Source organism: Alosa sapidissima, chromosome 1, assembly GCF_018492685.1.
Source record: "Alosa sapidissima isolate fAloSap1 chromosome 1, fAloSap1.pri, whole genome shotgun sequence".
Lineage (NCBI taxonomy): Eukaryota > Metazoa > Chordata > Actinopteri > Clupeiformes > Clupeidae > Alosa > Alosa sapidissima.
This window is the reverse complement of record NC_055957.1, coordinates 25,156,340-25,169,579: the sequence shown is the minus strand read 5'-3', so window position 1 is coordinate 25,169,579 and position 13,240 is coordinate 25,156,340. Positions and strand designations below refer to the sequence as shown.

Below are 13,240 nucleotides of genomic sequence, written 5' to 3'. Positions count from 1 at the left end.
AAACTTTAATATATAAGGTGTCACTTAGTAATACTTACTGAGGATTACTATTTATTAACAAATGTTCAGGCCTGGATCATTTTTTTAGCCTAGCCATGATTCTGGACATTACGTAAACACAAAAATATAGCTGACATGCCTTGCCTGGCATGTGGCTGGCACGTGATGTTTAATTCTGTATGCAAGGATGCTATTTGACTATATAGGCCTACAGGCTCTCAAAAAAGGCCAACGTATGCAAATGGTGTTTTGCCTACTACCGTTTTAGAGTTTTGTATCGTAGCCAGTAGTACAAAGCATACGCTGCTTGAGCGCCCGTGTTGCTTGTTTCTATGTAAATAATTTCGTTTAAATGACATCCCATAAGGCCAGGAATAAAATACAATCGCATCCAATCAGTCGTACTGCTTCAGCCCACTATGATCAGGATCGAGGCCTGTAGCCCTCACTAATGGTCTGACCCAGCTAGCCTACACTAAATGATCAGTGCAAATGTCCAAATATAAGTAGACTTCTCCAGCCAATTAACCAAGCCTCAAAATTACCGCATCGATCAATGAACGAGGCCAGTGATGCTCGTTGGCCCGAATCTCGTATCCGAAGGCTCAAGCTGCAACACCAGTTTCGGAATCTCTCGGCTCTCTCCGTCTTCATCAGTATTCCTCGCGTGTCCGTTGTGTTGAAAGGATTCCGAGGGTCGGAGCCGCAAAGGAGGCGAGCACTAGAAACCCGCATCAGTGCGCGATTCTTCCCCCGCATCGCCCGCTCCCTAGTTCCTCTCATTCGTTTTTAAGGGCTCAAAGGTCTCTTCACCCTCGCAAGGCACTCGGTTTTTCCCGTATGTATGATGAGAAGTCGGGTCCATGGGACGAGAGCTATTTTATAACCAGTGAAACGCTGGATGGTGGATGTCGTAGCGCCTTTTGGAAATGCTAAAGACGATGAATTTAACGGGCTTGATATTGCCCGTGCTGTGGGGGATGTCGTTTGGTGGATCTCCAAGCGTTCAAATTGGTAAGAATCATAACCTTACAATTGAAAGACTGCAACTAAATATTCACATTTGTGTTTCAAGGTTTACGCGCGGTGGGCAATTTAGGACATCAGCCTATGATACTGAGCATTTCGGGGAAGGGGCAAATTGGAAATCTTCTGCGCTTCGGAGCCTCGAGGCAACATATGCTGATAAATAAGAGAGATAATGCCATTTTTTCTTGTTAATTTAATGTGTGTGTTGACAGAACGTTTCTCACCTTCTCTTTACATCTCTGTCTTAGGGGGTCTGTTCCCTCGAGGCGCGGATCAGGAATACAGCGCTTTCCGGATCGGGATGGTTCGGTTCGGCACGGCCGAGTTCCGTCTCACACCCCATATAGACAACCTGGAGGTGGCCAACAGCTTCGCCATCACCAACTGCTGTAAGTGCAGCTCAGTGAAGCATTTCGGAATTTAACAGAGCCTGATTTGTAACCTGGTTATTGACTCTGATTGCAATTACTTGCCAGAAAATAATGGTGCGACGCCCATGATGTGAACCTTGATTTGTTGTGGGCTTTTGCTTTCAGTGTGGGCGTTTTGTGTCCTTCAGTACGTTACTGTTCTGAAAGCGGTCTGGTAGCTTAGCTCGCGATGCCTGTGATCGGAAGAGAATGGACAGGCTGATTTAGGATCAGCTGTCAAGTAGCATTGCGCGTTTGCTAGCCGGAGTCAGGCGAGCTCGAGAGATCTAACGCCGTTGAATATTTCAGCAACATGGGGACTTCTGTGTGTGCGCGCTTGATTGTGTGTTGGCCGCCTCTGGTACATGGGTTGGATGGCGTAACCATCATACATGCGTTCTATTATTAACGCTTGTCTGTGCGTTATACCGATATAGTGGCGTGTGTCTCATCGCGGTTCATTTCATGTATGCCATCTGAGTCATTTTTCTCCAAACCGCGTTTTTAATAGAATGATCATAATAGGCAGTTGCATGTTGGCAGCTGTATGAAATGATATTATGTAAAGGTTCGCTGTGTAATCGGCATGAATTCCTAATCAGCATGGAGTTGGTTTCCACAGTAACCGTGTGGCCCCCGCTTTCCTCCTTGCATACGCGCCGTTTGATCACATTAGGAACGGTGAAAGAACTGCTTGAATTATCTTACACTTGCTGATGAATTAGGTTTCTGACGTGGAGAAAGGGCGATTTTTATTCCCTGGAATGAACCAGCACTATCGTAAAATGAGAGAGAATAAGATTTCCCCCCTCACACCGCCGAGCTAAGAGGCAGCTTCAAATGCGTTCTTTGACAGATCAGCCCTGCCCGTGTCTTTAGATAATACCGGTGAAGAGCACAAGGAACTACCGCTGAAGGTTATTAGATTAGAGGCTCTTGAAACTTACAGACGGTTAGTCTTCTTTGATGATTTTTATTCGTTCCCGACCACAACACCGCTCTCTCTATATATACTCACTCACACACACACGACTTAGTAAGGTGAATTTATCGATTATGATGTGAGGGAAACAGTTTGATGGATTCAGAGGGTGAAAATCATAAAAATCATTTTATAATACAGACAAATTCGCAGAAACTAAAATGGCGAGGGATTTCCAGCAACAATCCGCTGATTCTACTCGCCCACGGCTGTGCAGTGAAGTGTGCTGCGCGTAGGAAGAAAGCGACGGGGCCAGCAAGAGATCTGGCCAACACTGGTCACTTGTGTGCGTCTGCGTGTGTGAGAGAGAGTCTTTGTGTGTGTGTGTGTGTGTGTGTGTACGTGTGGCAGAAATGGAGAGAGAGAGAGAGAGAGAGAGAATGTGTACAGGTAGAGGTCCAAGCACTATTTGAGCTTCCCTCACTGCATTAAGTCACCCGCATGCCATCACCACCCTATGCTGCTGAATCATGCAGATGGGCCCCATACAGCATGCACAAAACAAGCAAGCTTAGAAAGGTGTCTGTCACCGGCAGACCATGTGCAACCCTAGATTCTCAAAATAAATGACAGGGTACTACAGAGCTTTTCCATTTTCCTTACCGCAGTGCACTTCCAATATAAAAGTTTAAGCACTGTGAGGTTGTTTTAGATGAATTACAGAGAATGATAATAAGGGCATTCCCACTTTGGTGACTTCCTTTGGTGTCCCGCAACAATAAAAGGCCTCTCAAACTCTCAAAGTATGAGGATCAAATAGACGATGAAAGAGGTGACATTGTGCCATTGCTTTTATCTGAGGACATTGCGTAAAGGTTGCCAAATATTTCACTTACTAAAGACATCTGTGGCTTCTACAGAGGGCTGAGGAGTGTCCTCTGGCCTCCGGATGGTGCATAGACAGTTTCTGGTCAAGACCTCTAGTCCTCCAGCGGGCACCCTGTGGGAGATAAAGACTCAAGACACTGTAAAGTGCATTTTCAGGGAAAATGTTTGTATGCAGATATGCATGTTACTCCTATGAATTGATTGGCAAACGAAATAATGTTTTATAGTATATTAGAGGCCTGATATGAAATATGTGCTGATATCAGATTTGTCACCTTTAAAATGTGAGAAGAACTGCACATTGCTGCAACTGCTGCGACGGGTACTCGCAACTGTCTAACGTGGACCAGCAGGTACCACCAGGGAAGACTATGACCTTAGCATTGTTTAAGTCAGGTCAGCCACTTTCCTGTCTTTGAAAAAGAATGTAATGCAGATCTAGTGTGATTCATGATTTTTAAAGATATGAGGTGACCACATGTTTGATCTCAGGGAATGAGAGATGGTAGCTGTGAAGTAAGGAAGGGATTTTAGATGGTGGTGCAGGAATAAAATAAATGGGCTTATTTGTCATTCATAGTGCATAAATTATGTCATGCTCCTACTGTTCAATCAGTTGATGGCTCCTTATGATGTCTTAGGATAAAGCACCTTTGGGATTTTCCACTGCTCCTTGTAGACCAGTGGGGTCTTTTGCATAAGGAAATACTGCAAATTAAATGGATCCACAGCAGAATTGGGACCTTAACATGGAATACTGATCAGATCTCTAGAAATGGTGGAATGTTTTGGGAAACTGTTTAGTTGTTTTTGAAAAGATATTCCTTTATTTTAAGTGAAATGGCTCTGGAGTTTTGTAATATGAAACTGAAGTACTTCTTAATACTAAAATCTTCATATTAAGTGAAGCAAAAGTTATGTAACAGTTTTACAGGTACAGCAAGTATGATGTCAGGCCCTGACAGTAGGTGGCTTATTGCTTAGCCAGACAAAGAGGTGGTCGTCTGACCCTTCAGTTTCAGTTTGCAGCACTCAACTAAAGCTTCCAGCTGTCTGTGGATAAAGAGACACTCCAGATTTCAGTTCTAGTATATTCATTCTGTATGACTGAAAGTTAGACCTTCACATGGTTTTTTCCATTAGTGCGAGAGAGTGAGCTGTTTTTTATGCGTTTTATAAGTTTTTATGTCTCTTGCACAATTCTGTGTGCAAGGCTACTTGGCCTGCTAGTTGAATGAGCCTCCTCTCCTCAGGGAGCATCTTGATATTTGTTGGTTGGCATAAATTAATAAGTTAATTACCGCATGAAAGAGAATACTTTGTCTTTACTCATTTGTAGTATCAGTTAATGTTTCCCCCCCTTTGCCAGTCCTCACTGTCTGAAATGGAAAAAAGCATTGGTATAGCAACTTCTCAAACATACACACAAACACATACACACACACACAAACACACAATGCACACACACGACGCATATACACACACACACGATGCACACACACACACTTATACATACACACTCAAACATGCACATACATACGTACACACACACACACACACACACACACACACACACACATACACACACATCTGGAGGTTATTCTCCTGTGCACCTCCAGAGAGGCCAGCACATAAATATTCTCATCACTTCATCAGGTACTGAGGATTTGTGCTGAAGACAGGACGATAAAAAGAATGTAGCACTTTCCCTCCCTCGGCGCTTCTCTGTCCCTCCATCCTAATCAAGCTTCACCTTCAAGAAAGGATTAAAGAGAGTGTGTGGCTGTGTCAGTGTGTGCTCTGTGTACCCGAGCCGTGCCCTGGAAGGTTAAAACAGTCTGTGTGAGGGGAGGGGGGAGCAGCTGGCTTGACATGATTTGTATGTACAGTATGTAAGGGTTCCTTCATACATGTACGTGTTTAGAGAAGTAAGCCTTTGTCATTAGCCATTTGTCTTTTAGCAAAGTGTTTGACTGTGTGAAAAGATAGTGGCAAGATAATGGTATCCCTTTATAACCAAAAGTTGGGGAAGTAATTGATTGAGAGATTGTCAGTATACAAGTTAAATAATCACATTTCAGCATGATTGTGGAGAAATATGTATTTGAAGAAGATAACTACAGTTTTTTGTTATTGTCTTTGTTTGCAATAATAAAGGGGCTATTGTATTTAGGACTTGATAGACAAAATCAAAAAAATAAATAATAATTTCTGAATTTTTGTACAACCTTGTGTAAAACCTTACATTACATTTTTGTTATTGCTAAATCACAATTTCTGAAATTAGGGCCCTCTTTGTCAAACCTCTCCACACAATAATTAAAAACACATCCATAAAATACAAAACATCACTCACTCAAATGTGCAATCTTCTAAAAAAATTATTTTTGCATCACAACTTTACACACAAACAACAAATATGAAGTTCCTTCCACACCTCAACTGTAGACAGATGTGTTAAGCATAAAATGCCATTATCTAAAGTTTTGGGTATTTTCCTTCGTAGCATCATACATTTAAATTATGAACACAAATGGGATGCATTGGATATGATAGATTAACACTTTAGATTATATGAATATATAGTTACAGTACAGCAAAAACAATGCAGTATACAGAATTGAAGCTAACTGTCCATCGTATATGTGATGTGAATCAGGCCACAGCACCTCTTCAACATGCAGTGTCATCTCTGGCCCATGACTGGGGAAGTACGGTCTTCAATGGAGTGTCCAGCACTGGCAGGCCTCCATGTCAGTGTTGCCACAGGCCTCTTCACCCAGAGGGGAGTTGCATGTAGGTGGGGTTGTAAAAGCCCCACATACATCTGCTACAGTTCAAATTACCCTTTGAACAGTCTTTGGTCAACCAAAGCCTGACCAGTCCTTCTTCAGTCTTTCTCCTCTTCCTCTGGCTCCTTTAGTGGTTTCAGTAATTGTGCCATAAGTGCCAGTTTTTGTGTCAGCAGAATTACAAAAACTGTAAGCAAAGTGAATGAACTTCAGAAGCTGTAAACTACTGATGTAATTGTCATCTTTCATCTTCCAGTTTCAAGAAATGTAGGACAGGCAGTGTTTCCTTTTACAACAATGTACAAACATGACATATTTTGACATTAGGCAATGTGAACAATGCAGACTATTGATGGTGAATATATTTTGTAGTTTAATAATATTGTTGTTTATCCAAAATAATGATTTCATTCAGTGATGTGATTTTTCGGTAAGAAAGAAAAAGAAATCCAGTCTCATCGGGGTTGTATGCCATTCATTAGCATACAAAACACTTATTTAACGTCATTCGACATTTGGGAAGTGTGTCATGATATTGCAGGGCCATAATGCTATAGGCTGTACAGCTAGTATAAAAGGGTGGAGTGCTGAACAATGCTGTTTTCCCAGTGAACAGTCCCTCAACAGTGTTATTAACGTTTTTCATGTGACGTATTCTAGGTTCTATAGCTTTGTTTACATCCAGCTGGTAGGCAAGGGACAAGTTGAACCCATTGAACATCGTTGTCTGCAGCTGCCTCTCAGTAGGCTACATCTCTGTATTTCAGCAATGTCAACATTTCAGGCATCAATAAAGGTGATGATGAAACGTTATCCCATTGTTCAATATTTGATAGCCTGTCACAGGAACGTTGTTTCGCTAAAATCGCCCTGATTTGGTGCATTGATCTGTATCGATAACGTTATGGGAGAACCTGCATGTAGCCTAATGGTAGCCTAACTTTTTTTCTCTGTTCAAAACTCGGTTTACACGAAGACAATAGCCTTTCTTAGAAGCTGTGAAATTTGACCAGAAAGGAACATGTCTTCCTTCTGAAAGCTGACACAAAATCAAACAATATTTGATCATTTAACTTCAACTGAACAGCGACAGGTCTTGGTAGGCAGTAGACTCAGCAGACGTTAAAACGGTAGCCTACTGTTATAGCCAGAGTCAGTCAGCATCATGTAACATTAATGGCGTTAGTCATGAATCCTGTAACATATTATATCATATAACAGCGATGGCTTATTCGAAGACGATCTGCATGGATATATAACCACCCAGAAAAACTCAGAATGTGAGTGATAAAGTTCATTAATTGTATGAAACTTTTTATTAGTTATCCATTGCAGCATCGCCTATATTAGGCTGTTATGCTAGCTCAGCCTTTAAATATGTTGTTATTTTGGTCATGTGGACTTGATTAAACGAATAAAGATAATTCATAAACTGCTTATTTCTTACATGACAAGCAGTAGCCTAGGTTCAACAGTGGTGTTTGAGGTTGCTGTGTTAAGTTGTTGTGTGTGATCGCTAAACAATTAGGATCAAATCAGTTTATTTTGACATACGGGAGTTAGCCTGACCTGTAACGTTAGCCTATAGCACATAAGCCTATTCTGTTTTCATTTACTAGCATTTGTTGTGATTATATAATCAAATGACACTCATGATAACTTGAAATAGAAGGACAGAAGATAGGTGATTGATGTCCACAAGCATGAATTCCACGAGACAAATTAGAACAAACTGTTCCGGTAAAAATAATCTTGCCATGTTTAAAATGCTGCACTTTTTCCCTTCATAGCCTATCTCTGGCAATTCATTTTTGGATGACTGTAGATAGTAGTATTTTAGCCTACGTCTTCGTAGACAGTAGGCTACACCATTAAGCTATCTTGAGAATAAAAGACTTCACAGCTGCTAATGATCATCCTCCACAACCACGAGGATAGGTAGGCTAAACGGTCGTTCGTCGCCTTTTTGCTTCTTATTGTAAAACCAACTGTTAGGGCCTACACAAGTGGTCGGCATCCCGGTCAATATTTGATATTAAAATTTCAATTTTGAAGCTATTTGTAACTATGTGTAGCCTATGCAACCCGACTGTTGTAGGCTTGCCTACCACTCTCTGCAGTGCCTTGCCTACCATTCTTGCCTACCACTCTAGTTTTAAACAAACGGTCACATGACATTATGACGTAGGTGCAAAACCTTAATATTATCCCAGCTAGCTGGACTCTAGAACAGTAAAGCATTGTTAGATGAATGTTGTACCAACTCTAGAACAGTAAAGCATTGTTAGATGAATGTTGTACCAACTCTAGAACAGTAAAGCATTGCTAGATGTTATTTCGCAAGCAGTAAGATAAGATCTCATGCTATATTGATTTGGCAGTTTGTTTCATAACAGATTCATACGTAAGCTCTTTGTGACTTTGTTTTGATTTATTTAGAATCTCTCCAACAAACAAAGCAGAAACAAGTAAACACCATGTTTTCCCAGTCCTTTCAGATAATGACGCATACTGAACACATCCACATTGCCCCCCTCCCCCCTTTTTCTCCCAGACACACATACACACACACACACATGCGCAAAAATACGTACTGTACAAATATTTACATGCTCACCTCACCTGTGTGCTGCTCTAACATGCACACATGAGACACAAACACGATCACACACTTGGAATCACACGTAGTGCGTAGTTTTCCTTTAGAGCACAGAAAGCAGGGCAACTAAGTAGGACAGCTAATTTTACCACTGCTCCGTTCTGGCCTCAACACAAACACAAGGTAATGCATGGGAACCAGAGTGTGTTTATCCCTTTAAAACTTCATCCTCCTGGGCCCACGGCTCATGCCGTATGTGGCCATGTGTTTTTCAGAGCAAAGGACAGTGAGATAGTGACATCTGGAGTGCTGGCGATGCAGACTAGGCCACTGTTGAATATCTCTGAATTGCGCAATTTTTGTCTTCTTAATCACATTGTCCTTGACAGGAAGATTCGAGCTCTGATTCGTTTTTCATCTATCTGGAAATACTTAAAGCCTACATCTCAAAGTGCCTTTAGCAAGCACAGAGAAAAAGCACTTTCTGTCAAGCCTGCTCACTTCTGTAGACTAAGACCTCATTGTGAATTTAAAAGGCATTCTATTTCATTCTTGGGTTTTTGTTTCATTGTTTTTACTGTAGATGCGACACTACTGTGTTTGGGTCTGTAATGATTTCTTTTGACTGCATCGTGTTTTAACTCCCTTGCAATTAGACCCCATCAATCCAACTGCAACCCAGGACTGACCGTTCAATCACTCTCTAAAAATAGATGCAGACAAACAATCCGAAAAATGGCCTTTTCGGAGGAATAGAAACCCCAGCCTTTAACACTATCTCCATCCCAACGCATACTGGCCTGACTGATGAGGGATTTTCTATGTAAAACAGACAGAATCAGGTGGAATTGAATGCAGTCGTGTTATCAATGAGGAGGACGCTTTGTGTTGTGTGGACCGAAGACTCATTTGTCGCATCCAGGTTCCTCTGATGCAGCAGATGGCGTGGGTCATCAGACAGTCAGACCCCATGTTGCTAGGCTGTTGCCTAATGGTGGAAATGCATGCGGTCTCACCCTAAAATAGCTACACAGCCTTTTTCTTTTATAGGGATGTATTGAGCACCAATCAATATATTGGAGGATGCCACATTCACTAGAGAGGTGCAAATGATGCCTCCTATGAGATATGAAAAATGAATATGCGATCCAATCCAAACATTGCTCACTCTGACCACAGAATATCGATGGCATCATGACTCTGAAGTGCTGCAGAGTGCTTGAAGAGTTACAATCAATATCATTATCAGTATTGTCCTGGAGGACGAATCTCAGTATTGGTGAACTATGAAATTGCAGTACACATTACAATGTATGAAAGGAATACAAAAATGTGAATTTGAAAGAATCACTGACCCTAGCCATTAATAAATGACATATCCTTGAAGATCAGGAGTTTGTCAGGAGAATAAGCAGGTCGTGCTCCAACTCCAACCACGTCCAGAGCCTGCATTTTCATCAGAAGTGTCAAGTGTAAATCTCCATCTTTTCCATTTTTGTTTTTCTACCTACAGTCTGCTCTCAGTTTTCCCGTGGGGTGTACGCCATATTTGGGTTTTACGATAAGAAGTCGGTGAACACCATCACATCGTTCTGTGAGACGCTTCACGTGTCGTTCATCACACCAAGTTTCCCTGCCGACGGATTCAACCAGTTTGTGCTTCAGATGCGGCCTGACATCAAAGGGCCACTCATCAGCCTTGTGGAGTACTACAAATGGGAGACGTTTGCCTACTTGTATGATGGTGACCGAGGTATGAATACATATACACATATTTATTCTCATTCTCTCTCTCCATCTCTCTCTCTCTCTCTCTCTCGCTCTCACACAAACACACACACACAAACACACACACACACACTGACACACATTGTACATTCACATATGTAATCAGACATCATATACATTCATTAAATGTTCCTCCTCCACACTCACGACACACACCAGATGTGGGTGTTTCTAGGTAGTACGAGGCTCTCTGATTTTGCCTTCCTGCCCCCTACCCTACTCACTGCCCTCTCTATCTCTACCTGGCTGGCAGATGAGGTCCAACTTTATGAGTTCTGCTCACTGTTGCTTCCCCTTAAAGGAATAGGCAGTTGGCCACTGTCACCTGGGTGTTTACTGTAGGCACTACAGGCCTTTTGCTCTATGAGACAGTTGCAATCAATTGAATTGAATTGAATTGCATTGCTCCATGTCTGATGTTGTTGGTTTTGATGGTAAGCTGTCTGGACTGTTTTGTGGTTTGTAATTGTTTGCAGTTGGGGACAATAGCTGCTGTGCTTGTCATGGTCAGTCGTTCCTGTCTTGTCTGTGGATGCACGCAGCAGGAACAGAATCACCACGGAGTCCTAGATATGAAATCAGCCATGCAGCTTAGCCATTGTTAGGAGAGAGAGAGAGAGAGAGAGTAAGAGGAGGCCGAAGGCAGAGAGAGAGGACAGATAGCACAATTGAAGAGAAAAAAAAGTGATGGAAGGAGAGAGAGTAGCCTCTAGGCACACCGGTGTGTGTGTGTGTGTGTGAGTGTGTGTGAGTGTGTGTAGTGCACAGTGCAGAATAGCTCATAGTCCATAGAGGCATTGAATGCTTGGACTGATTTAAATGAGACAGGGTCTTGTTAATTTAGACTGGGCAGAGGGAGGGGGAGACACGGAGTTTGATTAAGTCTGATTAACATGTCATGTAATGACAGTGATGTACAGAGATTCACTTTCATTAACCTTCATTACACATTTGAACTGGAGTCAACATAGTTTGCACCTATATCCACAAATCTCTCTCTATCTCTCTCTCTTTCTCTCTCTCACACACACACACATACATCCACACATACCAATTATATGTCGACATACTTACAAGTACTAACATTGCCCATTCAATCAACCTTTCTCTCCCATAACAATGGTCTCTGTCTAGCTTTGTCTTTTTCTCCCTCTCCCTCCCTGTAGGTTTGTCAACGCTGCAGGCCGTACTCGACACAGCTGCGGAGCGTAAGTGGCAGGTGACCGCGATAAACGTGGGCAACCTGAAGGATGAGAGGAAAGATGAGGCCTATCGCTCACTCTTCCAGGACCTTGAGAACAAGAAGGAGAAGAGGGTCATCTTAGACTGTGAACAGGACAAGGTCAAGGATATCATGGAGCAGGTATATGTTCAGATTAAATACTCGTCTCTTTCTCCATTTCTCTCTCCCTCTCCCCCCCCCCTCTCTCTCTCTCTTTCTCCATTTCCCTCTCCCCCCCCCCCCCTCTCTCTCTCTCTTTCTCCATTTCCCTCTCCCCCCCCCTCTCTCTCTCTTTCTCCATTTCTCTCTCCCCCCCTCTCTCTCTCTCTCTTTCTCCATTTCTCTCTCCCTCTCCACCCCCCCCCCTCTCTCTCTCTTTCTCCATTTCTCTCTCCCCCCCTCTCTCTCTCTCTCGCACACACACGCATGCACATACTCACAGACACACATTTCCCCACAACACGTGGAACTGAACTCTATTTTGTTCTGTTTTCAGGTTATCACCATCGGTCGCCATGTGAAGGGATACCATTACATCATCGCTAACTTTGTGCGTTGACAGATGTTTAATCCAGCATGAGATTCACTATTATGTTTCTGTGCAAGCAAATGCAGTGGTTAAATATTCATTCATTATATTTTTCTGTGTGGGCATGTGCAGGGCTTTCTCGATGGTGACTTGTCAAAGATACAGTATGGTGGAGCCAATGTGTCAGGTTTCCAGATTGTTGACTTTGATGATCCAGTTGTGGCGAAGTTTGATCAGCACTGGGAAACCCTGGAAGAGAAAGAGTACCCAGGAGCTGACAGCAGGATCAGGGTATGTATGTTAGTTTTGTGTGTGTGTGTGTGTGTGTTTGTAACCTCTTTCTGGATGTTTGGTGAGGTGCTAAGGACGTGTGTGTGTGTGTGTGTGTGTGTGTGTGTGTGTGTGTGTGTGTGTGTGTGTGTGTGCATTCAATCTCTCTGTGAAGGATAACAGTGTGTTCCTGTGTGCTTTCCTCCAGTACACCTCTGCGCTGACTTATGATGCAGTGCAGGTGATGACAGAGGCCTTCAAATTCCTGCACAAGCAACGGATAGACATCACTCGTCGTGGCAACAATGGAGACTGCCTTGCCAACCCTGCGGTGCCGTGGTCCCAGGGAGTGGAAATCGAACGAGCTCTAAAACAGGTACTTCACATGCAGCATCATCTAAGCCCCTTGGATGACTTAGCAAGATCTATACAGCATGTTGAAAACATACACAAAGAGACCAATTAAAGTATAAAAGAATATGTAGAGCCCTCAGACCCTTTTTGTTTAGTGTGTGTTTGTGTGTGTGTGTGTGTGTGTGTGTGTGTGTGTGTGTGTGTGGTGACTCTGTGCTTGTGCGTTGACATACTTTTGGTTTTTAGGTCCGTGTGGATGGACTGACTGGAAATATTCAGTTTGACCAGTACGGGAAACGAGTGAATTACTCCGTCAACGTGATGGAGCTGAAGAACAGCGGACCAGTCAAGGTTCAGACATAATACGATTGCCTTTTTGTCAAGAAGCACTTTGAGTTCTTTAGCCAATCTGCATTTTTGTCATTTATATTGAAGTT

The 13,240-nt window shown here is 42.6% G+C and overlaps 1 protein-coding gene across 5 annotated transcripts in view; it reads left to right on the top strand.

Moving 5' to 3' along the window:
* The first annotated feature begins 673 nt into the window (after window positions 1–673).
* gria2a (glutamate receptor, ionotropic, AMPA 2a) overlaps window positions 674–13,240 on the top strand; it is a 21,891-nt gene continuing 9,324 nt past the window's right edge. For all 5 annotated transcript variants that reach the window (XM_042102491.1, XM_042102490.1, XM_042102494.1 and 2 more), the window contains exons 1-8: window positions 674–1,014; window positions 1,278–1,418; window positions 10,154–10,393; window positions 11,595–11,791; window positions 12,147–12,200; window positions 12,312–12,470; window positions 12,658–12,825; window positions 13,050–13,154. In XM_042102491.1, coding sequence (XP_041958425.1) covers window positions 930–1,014; window positions 1,278–1,418; window positions 10,154–10,393; window positions 11,595–11,791; window positions 12,147–12,200; window positions 12,312–12,470; window positions 12,658–12,825; window positions 13,050–13,154 — 1,149 coding nt within the window. In that variant the 5' untranslated portion in view covers window positions 674–929. The remainder of the gene's footprint in view (window positions 1,015–1,277; window positions 1,419–10,153; window positions 10,394–11,594; window positions 11,792–12,146; window positions 12,201–12,311; window positions 12,471–12,657; window positions 12,826–13,049; window positions 13,155–13,240) is intronic.